Source organism: Lepisma saccharinum, chromosome 27, assembly GCF_977018435.1.
Source record: "Lepisma saccharinum chromosome 27, izLepSacc3.1, whole genome shotgun sequence".
NCBI lineage: Eukaryota > Metazoa > Arthropoda > Insecta > Zygentoma > Lepismatidae > Lepisma > Lepisma saccharinum.
This window is the reverse complement of record NC_139255.1, coordinates 41,908,058-41,930,672: the sequence shown is the minus strand read 5'-3', so window position 1 is coordinate 41,930,672 and position 22,615 is coordinate 41,908,058. Positions and strand designations below refer to the sequence as shown.

At 39.2% G+C, this 22,615-nt stretch overlaps 1 protein-coding gene across 3 annotated transcripts in view; it reads left to right on the top strand.

Annotated features, from left to right (window-relative positions):
* The window catches only part of Cbp53E (Calbindin 53E), a 359,196-nt gene that overhangs the window by 218,008 nt on the left and 118,573 nt on the right, over positions 1-22,615 (top strand). For all 3 annotated transcript variants that reach the window (XM_083113520.1, XM_083113521.1, XM_083113519.1), the window contains exon 5: positions 1,437-1,523. In XM_083113520.1, coding sequence (XP_082969646.1) covers positions 1,437-1,523 — 87 coding nt within the window. The remainder of the gene's footprint in view (positions 1-1,436; positions 1,524-22,615) is intronic.

Sequence of the window (22,615 nt, the reverse complement as noted above, 5' to 3'; positions counted from 1 at the left end):
TAAATTGATTCAGAAAAAGGTTCCTGAACCGAATTTAAATTGATCCAGAAAAAGGTTCCTGGACCGAATTTAAATTGATTCAGAAAAAGGTTCCTGGACCGTATTTAAATTGATTCAGAAAAAGGTTCCTGAACAGAATTTAAATTGATTCAGAAAAAGGTTCCTGAACCGAATTTAAATTGATCCAGAAAAAGGTTCCTGGACCGAATTTAAATTGATTCAGAAAAAGGTTCCTGGACAGAATTGAAATTGATCCAGAAAAAGGTTCCTGAACAGAATTTAAATTGATTCAGAAAAAGGTTCCTGGTCCGAATTTAAATTGATTCAGAAAAAGGTTCCTGGACCGTATTTAAATTGATTCAGAAAAAGGTTCCTGGACCGTATTTAAATTGATTCAGAAAAAGGTTCCTGAACCGAATTTAAATTGATCCAGAAAAAGGTTCCTGGATAGTATTTAAATTTATCTGGTATAAAGGTTCCTGGACCGAATTGAAATACTTTACAGATAAAAAGGTTCTTTACGGTCCAGAACACATTTACGCTTGCTGATTTTCTCTCCTGGACCGGAATTGAATATATTATAAAATTCCTGGACCTTTAACAACTCTGGTTCATAGCACAATTGGATAAGTTTCAAATTCTTGATCATAGAGGCACCACTATGTTTGTACTCCCAACAGCTAAAATAAGTCATTTAAAGGTGCCCTTTTCTCAAAACTGAATAGAGTTACGCCACTTGAGCTCTGAATCTCTCATTTATCTGTGGACTTAGATAAAAAAAAGTATGAATACTATATTGGGCAGGTACGACAGGAGTCCATTTAGCAGATACTTTAAACTCAGTAATATTTTAATTTATTTTCCACTTTGAATAATATAGTACTTTAATTCGAGACCAGTTTATTAAAACTCAGAGGCCATAAATTGATTTCTAGTGATAAATATGAACCCACACGATTTTCATTGTGTGAATTGAACTGAGCGGAAGCATACAGCCTTATTCAAGATAAACATTATAGTAGGCGATAATGATAATAAGAAATAATATCATGGTTGATTGATTGATTGGATTTGTTTAATATACGCCGCTTTTCTTACATATTTTGCTAATCGGACGATCAGGATGAGTGGTGAAACTGATGTCATAACATGCTAACCATTCTGCCATGGAAGTCGGCAAATGATGTTGTAAAGTTATCGAGAAGATAAGTTTTAGATGTTTGAACAGCAACGCTATTTCAGTGGCAGCCATAGGACAATTGAGTTTTCTATAGATGCTTTTCTGAGCCCCCTTTCTAAAATCCACATGCGCTGCTACATTCTTGGCCAATCAATTGTAGTTAGAACTAAATCAGTCAATATTGAAAAAGAATATGTAGAAAAATTATTCAAGAGCATTGTTTTTTTGTACTAATGTTGGTAATTTTCTCTTTCAGTTGGCACAACTGCTTCCAATGGAAGAAAACTTCCTTCTCCTCTTCCGATTCGACAACCCGTTGGAGTCAAGCGTGGAGTTCATGAAGGTAAGTACACTCGGGAACATAAAAACTAGGCGGGTCTCAGAAATTGTTATGTTGCCACTTGATTGAATTATGTACGAACTTAGTGATGACAGGATGTGTACGCTGGATTAAGGACACCTTTAATTAAATTGAACCAAACATGGCATCAATGTTTGTAGAACTCTGAGACGACGCCGGTCTCTTTCTCCTTGAAGGATGGGTTGGCGTTTTTACTTGGCAACGTCGTATAATGAACGTTGCCACATAGTGTGGTGGAACAATATATTCGTGTCCTTCACTCGCTTTGCCTTTTGCACATGTGGCAACAACGCAATTCTGCTCAGCGGCTTAGTTAGCGCTGAGGCAAGCTTTGTGTTTGAAATCCGCAGTAGAATGTCCTAAGCATAGAAAAATAAACTCGTTAATTAATGAAAAACTCAATATGCTGACCAAGGCAGAAATTTATTTTATTATAAAACATAAACTAAAAGTAACGTTTCAACCTTCTAGCAAGGTCTTCTTCAGACTCTGTACAAAGTACAAATGAACCAAGCAACTGTAACTGAATGACTTTTTGAACCAAGTAACTGTAACTGAGCGACTTTTTGAACCAAGTAACTGTAACTGAGTGACTTTTTGAACCAAGTAGCTGTAACTGAGTGACTTTTTGAACCAAGTAACTGTAACTGAATGACTTTTTGAACCAAGTAACTGTAACTGAGTGACTCTTTGAACCAAGTAACTGTAACTGAGTGACTTTTTGAACCAAGTAACTGTAACTGAGTAACTTTTTTAACCAAGCAGCTGTAACTGAGTGACTTTTTGAACCAAGTAGCTGTAACTGAGTGACTTTTTGAGCCAAGTAACTGTAACTGAGTGACTTTTTAAACCAAGTAACTGTAACTCAGTAACTAACTCGGCTACTCTTTGAAGCAAGTAACTGTAACTCAGTTAATTTTTAAGCAATTAACTGTAACTCAGTAACTTTTTGAAGCAAGTGACTGAAACTCGGCTGCTTTTTGACCAAGACAGAAATTTATTTTATTATAAAACATAAACTAAAAGTAACGTTTCAAACTTCTAGCAAGGTTTTCTTCAGACTCTGTACCAAGTACAAATGAAACAATGTACAAAACAGGAAGATATTATATATACACACATAAATCACTACCCTCCAGACACAAGATTATTAGAAAGTTGCTCTTTTCTGGAACATTCCAGCAGGTGGCCTTCCCTTGTCAACTGTACTTTCACCTGACAGGCGATTTAGCTAAACATTTCCTTTCATCTAGAACCGGAATGGAGGACTGAAGATAAACAAAGAATGGTAGAAGCTATTAGAAAGAGTGGAAAGGACAAGAGAGAAAGAGGAGAGAAGAAGGAATAAGAATGAAGGATAAGGAGCGTGAGATAAAGAGTCCAACCACATTCTAGATGGAAGAAAATATGTTTAGCCTTTCAGGTGAAAGTACAGTTGACAAGGGAAAGCCACCTGCTAGAATGTTCCAGAACAACTCTCTAATAGTCTGGAGGGGAGTAATGTTTGTGTGTATATATATCGTCCTGTTTTGTACCTTGTTACATTTGTACTTGCTGCAGAGTCTGAAGAAGACCTTGCTAGAAGGTTGAAACGTTACGTTTAGTTTATGTTTTAAAATAAAATAAATTCCTGCCTTGGTCAGCATATTGAGTTTTTCATATCATGGAAACAAGGCTTAATGATGTTATCATTAATTTATGTGAAAAAGTGTACGAGGACTTTCCTCTTTGATGCGGCACACAGCGATGTCTGTTGATCCGCGGATACTGCCGGCCGCGCTGCAAGTCAACGCATGCGTTGTTGCCACGATCCACGTACAGCTTTACTCCGCTGAATAAATATCTGTATAAAATCGGTTTAGTAATGTGAATTGACAATGATAATGCATTTTAAAAACAGATGCGAAGAGCTTCAAAGCAAGATCAATATTGTATTTGTAGGACTACCCAATACCAAGAAAAAGCTGTTTGGCAAAATTTAAAATAACGGTTTTTTAAGAAATATTTGAAAAACCTTAAAATTAATAATTGTGTTTTAAACCTTTCTGCATGTATCCTACTAAAATGTCATACTGATGGAACAACCAGTTTTTGTTTTACAGAATTTCAAAGATAGCGTTCGTTTGAAAACTACCTAGTCTGGCCATAAATACTCTTACAAACTTTGGGCTTGGTAGTCAGGCTCATGAACCATTCTTGTGCTGAAGTTCACTTCTGACCATTGTGTGTTCAGCTATGAAAGAGCAACCGTGTATCTTCTTGTGCTTAGTATGAAGTGGGGCGAATATGAAAACAGAGTAGCCGTAATTGCTCCGCATATGGTTGGGAAGTCACTCACTGAGATTTTCCAGCCCATAAAAATTCCGAAGATGAGCAAAAGATTTGTGTATCAAACAATCCAGAGATTCACTGATACTGGCAGCATGAAAGATCGCCCAAGAGTTGGTCGACTTCACACCGTATGAACAGCTGCGGCTGTTAAAGCAGTGATGGCTCGCATCCGCCGAAATCTCATCCGGAAGCAAGTGATAATGGCACAGGAGCTGAACATTTCACAACAATCAATGTTCAGGGTACTTGATGAAGACCTGTGAATTGGAGCTTACCGGTGGAGTACTGAAAAGTTCCTGACGCTACAACTGAAGAACCAGAGGGAACTGAAATGGAGAAGGCTCCAGCAACGGTGCGTTGGCAATGTGTATTGCAGGATTCTCTTCACTGATAAGAAATTGTTCACCACTGAATAAAGTTTTAACAGCCAAAATGAAAGGGTGTATGCTTCAAACTCTAGAGAAGTTTGTAAGAGAGTTCCCAAAAATCAGAGATGCCACTAGCCCTCCTCAGTCATGGTTTTGTGGGGGGGGGGAGCTATAAGAGTTCCACCAGGCTTCATTTTTAAGAAAAGGGCTTAAAAGCCATGCGAAAGAGTATCGTCACACTGCTGAACCAAACTACATTTCACAATGAATCCTGGATGTTCAAGAAATATTCTGCCCCAGCTCATAAGGCAAGGATGACGCGACTGTGCCTGGAGACCAGTGTACTCGATTTCATCTCCACTTTTGATTGGCCATCTGATAGCTATGATCTCAGTACCTTGGACTACAAACTCTGCCCAGAGCTAGAGGGGACTGTCTTCAAGACGAGGCATCCTATAATTGAAAGTTAAAAGCACTCCTTGATAGCAGCAGGGGCGGACTTTCCCATCAAGACCATGCGTGCTGTAATAGATGCCTGGCCAGGGAGGCTTCGAGCCTGTGTGAGGGCGAAAATTGTACATTTTGAAAACTGATTGGTACTCTTTGTGTGTAATATATGTAAGTGTAACATACTAAAAGAACATTTACAAATATGAAACCATATCCAATTTATTCGCAAAATAGCGTGTAACAGTATTTGTGGCCAGACTAGGTGATAAAACGGCCATTTTTTGTTCTCAAGACGATAAAAAAATATAAGGCCTACTCAGAAAAAATTTACTAGGATAGATTAACGCAGAATTGAATAAGCTAAGTTTTGATGTAACTCGTTTTCATGAAGGTCTACTGGTTAATTTTCAATTGGAGTCCAAACTATATAATTTTTAATCCGATAGGAAATGCTCTCATTTCGTAAGATATCGTGCTTACAAGTTTCCAAGATAATTTTTATTTTGCATATTTTTAATGGTTTTTGCAATATTTGGATGCATATTTTGGCAATTTTCAGTGCATATAAATCCTCAGTCTAGTCACTAGTCTGCACTTTTGATTCTTCTTGTCTCAAGAAGTTTTCCGATGTAGGTTTTACCTTCTAGTGCATGTAAAGATGTGGCGGTCTCTCCAGCCAAGTGATAAATCGATCCTCTTGATAGCACGAAGATGTCCGCGGATAGAACAAGATGACGAGAGCGTTGAAAGCTTTTAAGAGATCATTATTCATCATCAGCGACTCGCGATGATGAACACTTCTCCATCATCTGTTGCTGTTCGTTGAAAATTATGACGGGCCGAATCGACACAAAATATACTCACTTCCCCAGGACTGTATTCGATTATGAACCAATCCATATCATGCCACTGAGCGGTCACTCATAGGCCTCGTAATGAAGGATACGTTGGTTGAAACTCAAAAAGTTTGGCCATGTGACACATACATGTACAGTTTTTTTTTAGTAGATGATTACCCGGCGTGATAGGTGATGAACTTGGAGTTGAACGGCATTTACATAGCAATTTCGCACCTTCTGTGTAGGCAACCAAATTTGCCGTGCTGTGTAACGGGAAAGCATAACTTGCAGGATCTGGCACACGAAAATGCCACGCAACAGAATACTATTTTATGTCTCCTTCCCACCCCACTCCTAGCGGTGCCAGCGGTGTCTTACCCCCACAGTATTGCTTTCCACATTGTAAGTAATATGTATACCAAGTTTGGTTGAAATTGCTCCAGGCGTTCGAGAGTTATGCCGGAACAAACACACACACACATCCATCCATTTTATCTATACAGATTACAGTAGCACGCTAAATAGCGTCGTCGCCTTGTAATCAAGGGGTCTCGGGTTCGATAACCTGGGTAGCCACATGGTGCTACCTGTGCATAAACATGAACTTCAAACAAAGCTCACTTTGTTGATTAACAATTCTTTATCATTTTGTACTTTTTCACGATGCACAGACATCAAAGAGACCATTTAATCTGCTGTTTTTCATGGCATCTCTCATCCAAGTTTTGACGCTACAATTTCACCATTCATGGCCTCCCCGATGGCGCAGTGCTAGCGTCGTCGCCCTGTAATCGAGGGTTGGAGGCACATAGTGGTTCGGATCCCACTTTAAACTGTAGGTCCAGTCTCGATTAGCCTTACAGTGCATAAAGTGGACTTAAAACACCAAATCAACCAACCTATTTTACCATTCGAATATGTGAAGCTTTTCCAGATATCTCGGAAAGAAAGTGCCCCACTGACCCATTTAGAAACATGAAAATATTTGTATTCTACAAAAGTCCTCAACAGATGGCACTGAGTGTATTATACATCTTAATGTGATTCTATTTTGCGGAGATTCATATAAATGGGCTGCTGGGCACACCTAACATTGTAAATAAAAAAACATGTAAATAAAATACAACACTAATGGAGCACCAAATGGTAATTAGACTATCATAAGAAAACAAATGAATCAAAGCACTTATATAAGTATGTTAATAATATCTATGTTTAACAACTCTGCTTGCTAGGAAATTCAGTTGTGCGTGTTTCTGTTCAACATTAATATGACTAAAATGTCACTAAGAAACCTTCAAAAGTTATAAAGATGTAATAAAAACGCTCAATAAGCTCACAAAAGTCCGAAAATATCAAATAAGAACAATACTTTCTCGCCCTGATAGGAAACGGTCCATGCTTATCACAGTCTTCAATACCCAAAAAAAAAAATTATTTTCATCGACCTCCTCACAGTCGCGATTAGACAAAAAAGATAAAAGTCGACGCAAAATAAGACAAACACGAATAATTGCGTATTCCTGTCATTTTTTGCAAACAGTTAGTGATTAATTTAAAGTTATATTTTTGTTATTTTGCGTATATATATCCATATTTTCAAAAATATGGACTTGAGAACATCACCCTGTTTCCCAGTCTCAGCAAATATGTTTCACCCGGAGGCTGAAAAAAACTCCATGAATTCAACTAAGATAAGGCTACATGTTTTCAAACATTTAATTTATTAATTAATACAAGATCGGATTAAAAATAATTCTTGTGCTCGAGTGGTCCTCCTAAAGAAGGCCCAACTAGTAACAGCATGAATAAATATGCAACACATTCTAATCCATGGCCCACTCTTCCATATTGCCGCAGATTTTAAAGTTCAGCTAGCAACAGTGCAAAAATGTATAATAGCAAGTGTGTTATTCTAATTTAATGATACAAGGGTACTCGTTATATTAAAGAAAGGTCCTGTCCTTTAGCGAACTCGAAGTATTAGAATTCTTTAGCACTTCAGTTGCCGCGATTTTGTGACTTTGGAGTCTGGTACAGTCACGGACAGTACTGGATTGTAACAACCCTATTGACTTTCAATGGGATCATTACAAGCCAGAAATGTCCGTGACTGTACTACTGCATACGAGTAGTTCCCAAATTGTCCTCGCGATGCTTTGTCAGAACCGAACCCTAGAGCGGTCACAACAATGATTAGAACACTAACCACTAAACCAGGTATCAACTAATTTACTTCCATGCTTTTTACCTATATTTCACTTTTGTTAAAATTGATAAAAGTAAATACATAGTTTAATGCGTGACACTTTCTGCAAACACTCTGTACTGCATTTTACTGACTAACGAGGCTATGGCGTTTGGACTCGCAGCCAGTATAATCCTCTTGGGCTCTTGTTGTGTCGTCCATATACGAGGGGAAGTCAGTAAATAGGTCACAAACTGATGTTGGACAGCTGAAAATAGTAAGTTTCTAAGGTGCCATTAGGTGGCAGCACAATCCAGCTTGATGATATTAAATTAGCAGACGCTAGATGGCGGACGCACGCATGGGCAGCTCAGTTTAAAAATGGAAACCGTGCTCGAGGAGTACGTGGAGATGATTCGAGCTGACAGGCGAGTGACGATAGACAGCATAGCAACTACAATAGGGTGTTCTCATGGTTTAGCCTACAGCATAATCGTTTGAATTTCCGACAAGTGTGCGCACAGTGCGGCAAATGTTTCGCAGATGTATAACGTGAGGTGCTATTGTGGCTGGGACCTACTTACTGACCTACCCTCGTACATTGTTGATTTCCCTTTCATCCATTTCATCCTATCACTGTTCATCTTCATCGACGAAAATAGCCAAAATAAACTAAATCGTAAAATTATGACGATAAATTTAAAAATAACCATGCCTTTTATAGTAGAATTACAAACACCTAATAATACCGAAGGAATCCTGATAACATCAGAAGTTAATGAACCTACTCGGTTTATGAAATAATATGATCTCTAGTAAAAGCCTTTACTTTTTGTGCAATGAATACATCCTTAGTGGAAGAGATATCTTATGTAGTCTATATACTCGGAGAGGACTCGCCAAATATAATGTAAATTGAAAACGACAGATTTCGAAATGGACCGGCAGCTTTAGAAACACCCGTTACTTCGTCCGAGCGAAATTACGTAAGAAGCAGGAACTAAGAGGGGAGTGTTTGGTACAGCAGCATCCATTTTCCCTGTCTTCGTTCGGGATTGGAAATAATCCTCGACTTCCAGCTCCTTCCCGGGAGGCTTCTGATTACACCCAGATGATTAATCCCCCTCCCCTTCTATGAGGATGTATCCAGGAGATCTCTCTCAGGATGAAACTTCGCAGATGAAATATCTCGGCTACATGGAGAGTTTGGGAACTCCTTCAGGTTCCAAGGCGCTACGAGGGGGGAAATCTGAAATGAGTTCTGGAAACATTCACAGGGAGTCGAAAAGAAAGACAGAAAAAGCAGGTTGTGTAAGATAGGGAAACAAAAATAAGGAGATAGAGGGTGGGTGGGTGTGTGTGTGTAAGAGAGAGAAATCTTGAGAGATACGAAGAGAGAAATATATATATATATATATATATATATATATATATATATATATATATATATATATATATGAGAGAGAGAGAGAGAGAGAGAGAAAGAAATGTAGGGGGACAGAGAAATATATGTATAGGGACAGAGGAAGAAATTTAGATAGGCAGGGAAAGGAATTTAAGAGAGACAGGGAAAGGAATTTAAAGAGAGACAGGGAAAGAAATTTAGATACAGACAGGAAAAGAAATTTAGATAGAGACAGGGAAGGAAATTTTAGAGAGACAGGGAAGGAAATTTTAAAGAGACAGGGAAAGAAATTTGGAGAGAGATAGGGAAAGAAATTTAGAGAGAGACAGGGAAAGAAATTTAGAGAGAGACACAGGGAAAGAAATTTAGAGAGAGACACAGGGAAAGAAATTTAGAGAGAGACACAGGGAAAGAAATTTAGAAAGAGACAGGGAAAGAAATTGAGAGAGAGACAGGGAAAGAAATTCAGAGAGAGACAGGGAAAGAAATGTAGAGAAAGACAGAGAAAAATGTAGAGAGACGAGGAGAAAATTAAAAAGAAGGAGAAGAGAGATATAATATATAGACAACGAATGAGAGAAAGAGGAGACTGAGTGGAGCAAGATAGAAAAGGAGAACAGGACACGGTAATGGGAGAGTTAATGAGAAACTGTGATATTGAATAAGGAAAATCAGAACGAGACTGCTAAGGAAATAGGGAAAGAAAAGGAAGAAATTTGAGAAAAGGGGGAGTTGAGAAGGAAAGAAAACAAAGTAAAGCAGAATGATTGAAAATCAGATAGCCTAGAGGGAGAAAGAAAAAAGGAAGAGGAAAATAATTAAGAAACTGAGAGGAAAGGAAAGAGAAAGTTGGAAAGGAAAATGAGATAGACAAGAACAGTGTGGGTTGAATAAGGAAGAGAGAAGATGGAAGGGAAAAGCGAAACTATAGAGACGAAGGGAAAGGAAGGACAAATGAGAAGCAGAAAGGAAGTAGGAATATAAAAAATAGCATAAGGGAAACAGAGAGAGATTCAAAGAGGGAGTCAGCATCCCGACTTGTAATTGACAAAAAATGTTCTCTGTTCAGTTTCAAACCATTCATTTCTTCCTCCCTGCTTTCAACTGAAATCCAGAATTGAATTTGCAGCCTTTCATGTTCATTGACAACTTCTTGCTATCTGTATAACTGGATTAGTGATTTCCTCTGACAACACATGGAAATCCACTTGGAGCAAGATATTTCATCCCTCTGTAGAGTATAAAACCCCACCGGGTTTTTGGGATCGAACTTAGGTCTGTGTCAGCCTAGAGCCACTCGCTTGAGCGAGAGGCACTTTTATGCAAGTGAGGGGAGCTCTCTTCTCTGAAATAAGGAGAACACTTAATCATTCCATATTTACACTTCGATTGACTGGTCTGGTAGGGTCATGACAACCATAGGAAAGGAATAAAGGAATGTTTGTTTACCTCTGGTGTCTTGTAGAGACGATCGTGTCCGCTGATTTAGTAGACAAGGCACAGACCTGAAATGAAACTTCTTTTCGGAGAGCAACTCTCGCTGTAACTTCTTATGTGTCAACCGATAATCTATATATATAAAAATGGATGTACAAGGGTCGTTCAAGGTTGACCAAGACTTTCGTTCGTAAAATATTAATGAATCAATGCAGCGCTGCATTACTTCGGCAGGACAAACCATGATTCCTTGCGAGTAACCAGGATCCTTTGCAACGCATTTGGCGTATGCGCAGTAGTGTAAACAAAGATGGCGTCAAGTAGTGTATCTGTTGCTGTGGAACAGCGATGTATAATGAAATTTCTCGTGAAGGAGAAGGTGAAACCTGCTGAAATTTGGCGTAGACTGCAAGCATAGTATGGTGAACAAACACTGTCACGGCCAACAGTGTAAGAATGGTGTCAACAGTTCAGTGAAGGGCGGGAGTTGGTAGCCCAACACGTTCGCTCAACTGCAGTCACTCCGGTGAATTACGCGCGTGTTGAGCAAGTTATCCTTTAAGGCCGGCGAGTAAAAGTCCGTGACATTTCGCATACAGTCAATATCAGTGTTGTACGTAGAGCCGTTCGGAAGAAAAGACCTAGAATGTTGTCGAAACATGTCATTCTTCTCCATGACAATGCCAGGCCACACACGGCCTATTTGACTCAAACTTGCACTGGGAGGTGTTACCACACAGTCCTTGGAGTCCAGATTTAGCCCCCAGTGATTTCCACTTGTTTGAGGCTCTTAAAGAGCATTTGGGCGGACGCACTTCCAGACAGATGAGGAACTCAAGAACGCTGTCCTGCAGTTGTTACGTCACCAACCTACTTCTTTCTACGCCAAAGGCATCAAGGAACTTTCACATTGATGGCAACGGTGTCTGGATGTTAAGGGGGAATACTTTGAAAAACTGACATTGTTACGTGCTTCTATGTATGTATATTTCCTGTCAAGAAATAAAAGTCTTGGTCAACCTTGAACGACCCTTGTATGGTGTGTATATAGCGTGTTCCGGGAGGAAGCGGCAATACTTTGGGAACTGGTAGCATGGGTAATTCTAAACAAAAAAGTTCATATGAACATGGGTCCGATTTTGAACGATAACGGAGATATGAACAGAAATAAAAATGATGTAGGAAAACGTAAACAAAAACAGTAACAAGTAAAACATAGCAATGTAATGATAATTGTATAAGTAAATACGAGAATGGACATGCTGATAATTAAGTAATGAAGCAAGCAATAAATGTATAACAGCTCATTGTACTCGGTTGATCATTCAACATCTGAATTCCACATACCCTAATCGATGGATTGGTCGTTGTCGTCGTCGTGGTACTGGTCTGGTTCCGTGGCCACCTCGTCCTGCCGACCTAACCCCTCTTGATTTTTGTTTAGGGGGTGTATGAAGCAGGAGGTTTACCGGGAAAGGGTGAATACAAGGGATGAACTGCACATTCGCATTATGAATTCTGCTGCGTTAATCCGGGAACATCGGGAACTTGGTAGTGCAACACAAGATGTCCTCCGACGCGCTCAGAAGTGCATTGATGTTGGTGGTGGTATTTTTGAGAATCTGCTGTGGCCTGCTATCATTTCTGTGGCCTTTTCCCTCCTTATATTCGTTCATGTGAGTACTGACCAACAGGGTTTACATTTCATTTTTCTACATTTATTGCTTGCTTCATTACTTAATTATCGTGTACTAATTACTGCTACACCACAAATTCATGCAATAAAGATTAGTATCAGCATGTCCCTTCTCCTCTTATACACACATAATTACCATTACATTGCTATGTTTTTCTTGTTACTGTTTTTGTTTACATTTTCCCACATCATTTTTATTTCTGTTCATATCTCCGTTATCGTTCAATATCGGACCCATGTTCATATGAACTTTTTTGCTTAGAATCGCCCATACTACCAGTTCCCAAAGTGTTGCCGCTTCCTCCAGGAACACCCTGTATATGTATGTTCCAGCATAACTCTCGAACGGCTGAAGCGATTTCAACCAAACTTGGAACACAAATGACTTGCAATATCGGACGAAATACTGTGAGGGTAAGACACCCTTGGCGCCCTTAGGGGGGTGGAAGGGGGTGACATGCAAAAATAATCGAAAACGACCGATATTAGTGTGGAATCCATAGTTTTCGGGGTCGCTAAGATGAATAGTGATACTACGAATGCCGTTCAACTCCAAGTTCGTCACTTATCGGCATGAGGGGTGAGAGGGGGTGAAAAACAAAATGTCAAAAATGACCTACATTAGTGTTGAATCCATAGTTTTCGGAGTCGCTAAGCTAATTGGTGACATTCACAATGACATTTGAGAGAGATAGAGACTTGCTTTCTCTATCACGATCAACAAGCCACAGGGGCAGTCTATTAAGTACTGCGGAGTGGATTTAAGATCGCCATGTTTCTTCCACGGACAACTTTAATAAATTGGGATAAATAAATGCCCGGCCAATCAGCTAGTCAGATTATAAATTGGAGGCAACAACTGTACACTCGATAGCTTTCTGATTACAACTGGTTTCGCGATCTATTTAAGGCGAATTCAAATTTCCGATCGTTAAAGCCGTTGAGCGTGTCGTTAACCGTGCTTTTTGCATAAGGCTGACGTTACGTTATTTCAACTGATTTCCTGTCGATTTCCGTGTCAGCGGAGTTTGAAGTTCCGGTGTAATATGCTTGTCGCAAGTTACTTGCAACGCTTCAGCCGGATCCCTTGGCGAAGTGATTAGACTATTAAGCTATGACGCCAGGGGTCCCGATGTACACTCACCGGCAATAAAATGAGACACTCACATCCTGAAATATTGGCTTTCCTGCATGGCGTGTTCCCTAACTCTAAGGCTAGAGCAGAACTTGCCATTTAAAACTTGCCTTTGAAGTTTGCTTATCGCCGTAGTTTTAGGCAACACAACGCTTTGCAGGGAAGCCAATATTTCAGGATGTGTGTGTTGCATTTGTATTGCCGCTCACTGTACACGGATATTTTTTTTTCAATTTGAAGAACTGTGAAGACATTTCTGGAGCGTTGAAGTTCAGAGCCAAAATAAGACACATTTTCAAAAACTTGAAGTGTAATATGGTGTGTCTTCGTGTGATTGAATTGGATTATTTTCCTTGCTCCCACTTTAGGCTGATCGCCAAGACGATTTGAGGTTTTTGTTTTAAGCCCACTTTATGCACAGAAAGACTAATCGGGACTGGGCCTACAATTTAAAGTGGGATCCGAACTACTATGTGCCTCCACAGGATATCGAAGCCGGGACCCATTGATTACGTTTCATTCTTTCATCTTACTGGGTTGACGTAGCTCACTGTTCATTCATCCTTGAGTATGGAGCAAGTCTCTGCTCATGGTGAGCTTGATGGTAAAGAGCGAGAGGTACTACTGAAAGAACTTACACTATAAAACAACTAGAAAAGACATTGAAATGGCAAATAGTCAATACTTGGGTTTAAAAACCTTCGAACCTGAATCATACGTGGCGGAAACTAGGATAATTACCTGTCTAAACGTGAAGTCTGAAGCCCAAATCAAAGATCGAAGTGTAAGCCTGTACTGACTTTCTCCAGGTTTCTGGTTGCTAAACAGCCTAAGTCAGGCAGATCCAGTCTGTTTGAAAAGAAACCAAAAGAGTGCTCCTGAATATCTCAAGTGAATTCAAAGAGTGTCCCATCTCCTCTATCACTCTGGCTTCCTCTCTGTTTACCTCGTAGCTTTGTTTGTTACACCAACACTTCAGGAAGCCTGCTGACTACTTGACTTTGCATATTTGAAATACCTAAGAGGTGCAAGCAGCTGGTAGAACAAGTGAATGACCCTTGATCAGATTGAAGCTTCTAGAAAAGTAAAGGCTTACGCTTTCGTTACGATTACAAGGCGACGACGCTTCCACTGCGCCATCAGAGAGGCCTCGCGATGATGAGGATGAGTGATGATATTGATGAAGATTGAGAGTCTTAGTATAATGAAGATGAATATATGTAGATTGGTATTACAATTACTCGTCTATTTGGACTTAGCTACTGATATTTTAGCGCTTGGTTATCCGTTTATTGATGACTATTTCAAGAACAGTCTTTTCTTAGTCTTAATGACATGGGGTGTTGTGAGGCGAGTCCAAATTGATGAAGGGACACGCAGAAAGAACACCCATGCCGGGAGTCGAACCCGGGACCCCTGGCGTCCTTGCGCTGTGCTAACCACTAGTTTCTCTATCGTCCTCGGTGTGTCTTTGCCTTGGTTGGTTGCACAGTAAGGCTAATTGGGACTGGACCTACAGTTTAAAGTGGGATCCGAACCACTTGTGCCTCCACCGGGTATCGAACCCGGGACCATTTGATTACAAGGCGACGGTGCTACCATTGCGTCCATCAGCGAGGCATCTTTAGGGTGTAAGGAGTGACCTAGTAAGGTATTCACCTTGGAAACTGCAGGCTAACGAAACGAGGCTCTGGTGTCTGAACACATAGCCAAAAATAATTCCATTTAGAGTTGTGATGCTTGTGTCTTGTTCGTGAGTGTGCTGAGTGTCCCTACACGTGCAGTTTTTATCGTGGGTATGACGTCATGAGGTAGTTTATGGATTTTGGTTTTCTTTTAATTCACCAGATCTGTTTGTTTTACGTCACTCCTCCAGCTCTCTGGCTAATGACGAGGATGAGGACAAAGGATGAACTGATGAAATGGATGACATAGATGGATGACCAAGATTCGACAACTGTACGCTTGGGCAACTGTAGAAAAGGATTGCATCGAGGGGACGTAACGTTTATGGGCATCATATAAGAGACGTTTCAATAGAGAAAAGATAATCTATAAGAGAGAAAATGAAGAGAAATGAACATAACAGAGTAAAAGAGAAATTGAGAGAAATACAAGCCATGAGATAGGAGAGACAAGATAAAAATAAAATAAGTGGGGAGGGGCGTGGATAGAATGAAGCAAGACAGACTGGTCGAGAAAGTACAAAATGAGAGAAATTACAGACGCCAGAAAATGAGAAAGAGAGAGATAGAGGATAATGGAGAAAACGTGAAATAAAATATAGGCAAATAATTCATAAAAATTTGCAAATAATAAATACTAAGACAGAAAGGAACATGAAAAGTTACAAGATAAGGCACGGAAAAAAACTAATGAATAAGTAATTTTTCATTAATCCGAGTGGAAGGTCAAGTGGCCAGTGGCGGATTCAGGAATGTCAGCTGGGAGGAGCGATTTTTCCGTGCTAGTACATTCTAACCAATATTTAAAAGTGTTTATAATAGCAATCCAAAGTCTGTGCGGACACAGGGTGAAAATAGTTTTAATAGTTTAAAAAATATACCTACATAAAATATTAGGTCGTAATTTATTTGATTTTGATTTTAAATGTAGATTATTACCTCAGGATCTCAGTTCAGAATTAGGAACAATTAATAATAATTGACATTCGGTATTACAATACTTACAAAGTATCCATAGTAACCATGTATAATGTTTTTCACCAATTAAATAAAGGATAGCTTACATTTACATTACTGTATAAATAAAATATACAGGGAGTCCGTAAAGTCCTGCAAAAAACTAAAACTCTATAACTTTTTAGCTGTTGCGTTTAACAATACACATTTTTTGCGTGAGAAAGGTGGAAGTTTAAAGTTTCGTTCTGGCCACACTGCTCAGTGACGCTTGCACTAGTAATCACGTGATCATGTGACTTAAGATGGCGTCCATCCAGGAAAAGGCACAGTGTGTTCTGTGGTTTGCAGAATTAAAATCTTGTGTTTCAGTGCAGAGAAAGTTCCAGACAACATATGGGAAACCACCCCCAGCAAATTCAAGTATCAAGAGATGGTATGAAAAATTCAAGGCAACGGGAAGTGTGTCAGATTTGCCACGCAGTGGAAGGCCAGGATCGAGTGATGATGTGATTCAGTCAGTGCAGGACATCGTGCATCGGAGTCCAATGAAATCGCTGAAACGAAGATCACTGGAACTGGGAATACCGAAGTCAACATTACACAAGATCGTACGCAAGAAGGTGAAGGCTTGGCCCTACACGTTCGGCAGTTTCTTAACGAACAATTTCAAGGTAGATGGATTGGCCGAAGAGGGCCCACACCTTGGCCTGCAAAATCACCAGACTTGACACCTTGCGATTATTGGTTGTGTGGACATGTAAAAACCTGGGTGTATTCACAGAAACCAGCTAATCTGGATGACCTAAAAGAAAAAATAAGAGATGTGATTCTGAATATCCCAGGAGAGCACCGTCAGCACGCAATTCTCGGTTTCACAAGTAGACTGCAACAGTGCTTGGACGTGAATGATACACAATTGGAGGTTTGGCCATGAACCTAACAAGCAGGAAATAAACTTTGAACCTTGCTGTAAGTACACACAAAATATTTTGTTAATAAACTTAATAGTTTTCAAGTTATAGAGTTTTAGTTTTTTGCAGGACTTTATGGACTCGCTGTAGATTCAAAACAATCAAGCATTTTATCTCAATTCGACTTTCTCTTTCTGCGTATGTACTTTATTTTTCTCTCTATCTCTCTCTTTTTCTCCTCGGTTAAGCACCATCTCGATCGCTGCCAGTATTCTGAAGTAGAAAATCACCTTCCTTATAGAACTTCCCAGCAGAATATTATATCAGAAACCTTTCCCGAAAAGAAAACTTTTATTCATCTTTCTCAGCACATTAAACTCTTGAGAAACCTTCTTTACTTAGTTTGTAGATCAAGAGAACTTTTGAAAATCTTAGGCACCTGGAAACAAGAGGCCTAATTTTAAAAAAGGTTGGAAACTTCGAAAAGAAAGGAATATCCAAGAGGAAGAACGTAATTTGATTTTAGGAGAGAAGAAGGGAATATAAAGATGATCACAAGTGAGAAAGTTTTAGCAAATGGCTGGAAAAGGCTCATTGAGCCTCCCCGATGGCGCAGTGGTAGCGTCGTCGCCTCGTAATCAAGGGGTCCCGGGTTCAATACCCGGTGGAAGCACATAGTGGTTCGGATCCCACTTTAAACTGTAGGTCCAGTCCCGATTAGCCTTACTGTGCATAAAGTGAACTTAAAACACCAAATCAAGAAACAAGGATAAGGCGCAATAAAACCATATTAAGTAAAATAACTTCATATATAGTAATAACTGCTTGACTAACTACCATGGATTACAATATATAATTGTCATTTTTTTATTATCAAGCTCCGTAGAGTACCCACAGCCTTCGTTAACTTTTTTGTAGCTCAATTTCATAAATATTTCAGTTTCTTTCTCTGTAAATTTGGGTTTTAAAATTATTTCATTTTTCCTTTGTTGTAGTATCAGTAAAACAGTGACATCTGCTGGTGTGTAGCAGAACTTACTTACTTACTTAGTCGATCCTCTTCTACCTTGCGGTGTTGAGGTTTCCCAGAGGGTCTTCCATCGGATTCTGTCTCGGGCCAGCTCCTTTGCTCTCCTCCACTCTCCTCCTCTAGCCTCTACAGCTGCCTTCACATCTTCTTCCCATGTTCTTCTGGGTTTCCAGCAGAACTTAATAATAATAATAATAACCCACAGCTCTACAGCCCGTGAGGGCCAGTCCATGTAAAGCAGTTTTTCATTGGGTGACGCGTGGTCAGCGCATCGAGTCCCATCGGTGCTGTTTTCTGGCATTGGAGGTCGGAGCCCGCTACTTCTTTGCAAGTAGCTCCCCGATTGTCCACGATGCTGGGTGAATACAGAAATTTTGGCGATTTCAAATTGAATCGAACCCAGGACCGCTCGCATGAAAGGCAAGAACCTAACCATTGTGCAACGTTGGAAACCCTGTTTATTAATAGTTTATGGGAATCAATTAAAATGATAGTTGAATAAGAAATACCAGTTAATTGTATCATTATGCTCAGCTGGAGCAAATTATTCAGTTAAATATGTATTATTATCGTGTATAATACGGAGTGTCCGAAAAGTCACGCAACCCGGTGTTTACGACCGTATAACGGAATAGCGAAACGGAATGAGAAGAAACGCTTTCTGCCAAGAGAATGCCCTGTATATTGGGAAAATTTAGAGAGACAAACATGTGTAAGAACATGCATGTTTTAATAACAAATAAGCAAAGTGTTGCCAAAGGCGGAAAAAAAATATTTGCAAATCGTGTGTATTGATGCACAGAACCCATTGAGGTAAATTATCGCAACATTTCACAATACCAACGAACAATTTGGATGGCCATCTAATGAATTTGACAGAAAAAGAACTTTGACGAAGTTTCAAAAACATTGCAGACGGGAATAAATGGGCTGTTCCAAAAATCGATGTTCTCACAATATTACGCAGGACACTGGCAACACTGTTGGTGTCACGTGTCACCAACCGATGTGTTTCACCTCAGGCTATCACACTAAGGCACTTTTAACGACAAAGGAGAAAGTTGGTTATTCTCGAACATATGCAATAAATTACATACACCTTGCAACCCTGAAATGTGGGTACAGAAGAACATGTATTGTTATGTGTTCTGTGCCTTAAGTGGTTGCTGTTTGTCGCGAACGGCATTCCAGATTGTGTCTACTTATGCTGACATCGTGTGTGTGTTTTCAAAATGCCATATTCTACACAGAAAAGAGTGTTTATTGTTGATGAATATATCCGAACATCGTCATATTCTCGCGTAAGAGATGCATTTAGGGATACCCACATTTCAGGGTTGCAAGGTGTATGTAATTTATTGCATATGTTCGAGAATAACCAACTTTCTCCTTTGTCGTTAAAAGTGCCTTAGTGTGATAGCCTGAGGTAAAACACATCTGTTAGTGACACGTGACACCAACAGTGTTGCCAGTGTCCTGCGTAATATTGTGAAAACATCGATTTTTGGAACAGCCCATTTATTCCCGTCTGCAATGTTTTTAAAACTTCGTCAAAGTTCTTTTTCTGTCAAATTCATTAGATGGCCATCCAAATTGTTCGTTGGTATTGTGAAATGTTGCGATAATTTACCTCAATGGGTTCTGTGCATCAATACACACGATTTGCAAATATTTTTTTTCCGCCTTTGGCAACACTTTGCTTATTTGTTATTAAAACATGCATGTTCTTACACATGTTTGTCTCTCTAAATTTTCCCAATATACAGGGCATTCTCTTGGCAGAAAGCGTTTCTTCTCATTCCGTTTCGCTATTCCGTTATACGGTCGTAAACACCGGGTTTCGTGACTTTTCGGACACTCTGTATATTTCAGAAATGTATAACTTTATTCTGATCTTGTACGCTCCAGGAAGTGTACCAAATACCTCATTCTATTATGATAGTTTGACACATGTTTGAAATACGTTATTCTGTACTGATAGTCTGAAACAAGGTCGCCCAAACTATGGTCCTCCCTAGCTGTTATGAACAGGCTTGTTAAAGGTTCAGGAATTTTAAATAAATTCAATTCCGGTCCAGGAGAGAAAATCAGCAAGCTTAAATGGGTTCTGGACCGTAAGGAACCTTTTTATGTTTAAAGTGCTTGAATTCGGTCCAGGAATTTTTTCTTAAATACGGTCCAGGAACCTTTTTTCCGGATCAGTTTAAATAGGGTCCTAGTTCCGTATTGAAATGAAACAATAGGGCCTCCCGATGGCGCAGTGGCAGCGTCTCTGCCTTGTAATCAAGGGGTCCCGGGTTCGATACCCGGTGGAGGCACATAGTGGTTCGGATCCCACTTTAAACGGTAGATCCAGGCCGAATTAGCCTTACTGTGCATAAAGTGGACTTAAAATACCAATTCAATCAATCAATGAAGTGAAACAATACGCAACTTGGACCGAATTTAAATTGTGCGAGAAGAAAGGTTCCGGTCCGGTACCTTTAACAACCCTACTTATGAAACCTGTAATGTTATTTTGAAGCATATTTTTAATGTAAGGAAAGTGCAACATGGTTCGCGACCAATCGCTCAAGTAGTTGTTGTCCCTACGTATAGAAACGGTTATGCTCGTTTAGTCTAGAAGGTATCGTCCAAGTCTAGGAGATATCAAAGAAAGTGATTCTCTTCTGATCACATAGTAGATTTATGAAAAGTGCCTCTCCATTTTCATTAAGGTGGAAGTTTTACAAATTTCATTAATGAATTCAGATAAGTGGCGCATATTATGGGTTACGAGGGGGGCAATTGCTCCCCCACGTTTTGCCACTTTTGTTCTCGCACTAGGCTAAACCTTATCTACCAAGGGAAAGTAAACTGCCTTTGCCCCCACCCCCAGTTTTGGCAATTTGCCCTCCAATTTTGAAACCCAATCGCCGCCACTGCTTCATATCATGTAGAAATTTAAGCGGGAATTACACAGTCAATACCTAGTAATACCCTACATTACAGTTGTATATTACTTAGACTTAACTTTGGAATTTCGAGTTGGTTAATTTTCTATTTTGTCAACTGGTTAGTGTGTCATAGACATGGACATCCGCAGGATTTTTTCCAGGGAAGGGCAAGAAAGGTAATTTTTTTCCAGGGGGGCAAAGGACACATATTTTCCTCCAAAATAGTGATGCCCCCTCAAAAAACACTGTTTCAGTCTGAAATTATCATGTTTCTTCAACGAATTTATAATAATCAACATAAATTACTGTGATTGAAATGAAATTATGTGTGAATTATATAATTTTTAGGTACACATTCATTTTCCAGGGGGGCGTGCCCCCCTCTTGCCCCCCTTCCGGACGCCCATGGTCATAGACAACCAGTATCAGAAGGACAAGCGTGTATACTAATCTGTATGTGTCAACCAGGCAACGAGGTCTACAAAATAATAAACTTATCAGTGTCATGGCTGTATCCATGGCAACGTGTTAACATAAGAATGAAGAGCTGCAAAATACCACAACTTGTAAGCAGCACGCTCAAGCTGGTAATCATCGATCTTGGTATCAAAACATGAAGCTACCTCGGGCAGTGATTGTGTTTATATTGAGTCATTTTTTTTTAATTAATCAAGACCTGGCGCGTTTGCAAGTTGTGCCCCCAACTTCCTGCCAGTGTGGAGAGGCTACGCAATCAAATAATCACTTGTTCTTCCAATGCCACTTAAGTCAACAACATAGCGATACTCTATATAAAAGCTTACAACGCGTAAAAAACAGGCTGGATTAACATCATGATTTTTATTTTGAAAAAAAATATTTTTGTTGATTTTTATATTTAAATCTATTTTTTAATTTTAAAAAAAACGCTTAAAATTGGTTGTATGTTTTTGGCACCATACATATAGCTATATGATTTTTGTATAAAGGCTTTTTCTAGTAAACGGCCCTGTAAAATATTTGAACAGTTTGATTAAACCAAACTATAAAATGTACGTAAATATATATTTTTTTCTGTTTCTGATACTGTCCCTTCTATGGAAATGTTTGTTGAGTGTGTTAATGAAACTATAATAATTTCGGTAACAGTTTAATGAAAATGATACTATTAATGGTTTAACATGATTAGTATTTTGTATATTTTTTACACGAAATGTTTGCTATTTTTGCCTATAAAAATTACTGAATTTTAAATCAGGAGAAATTTGTTTACATTTCGTTTCGTATCAGCTTCACACCAACAGTACATATATTTTATTTTATTTATTTTCCTATTATAGAGCCTAATAAACGCCATTAAATGATTACGAGATTAATGTACTTTTACTAAAAGTGATTCTGATATCTACAAAATCCTTAGGTACCGGGTGGCCAGAATTAAAGTTTCCCAACTCAGAGCCCTCTGTAGTCTGTTTGAGGCATCGTGGAACTCTGAAATTTGGTGAATCCACTATGCAGACCATGAGGAAGAGGATGGCGATAAAAATAGTTCAATTTTCCACCACCAGGTTGAAATGTGGCGCTGTACTTCCATGATGGGTTGTAATAATGACGTAACTGGTTATGGATTTGCCTTTACCTTGCAATCTTGCAATAAACGAGAGATTATTTTCTCGCAACTTCCAGCCACTAACAAATGTATTTCTAATTAATAACTCAGCTAAATC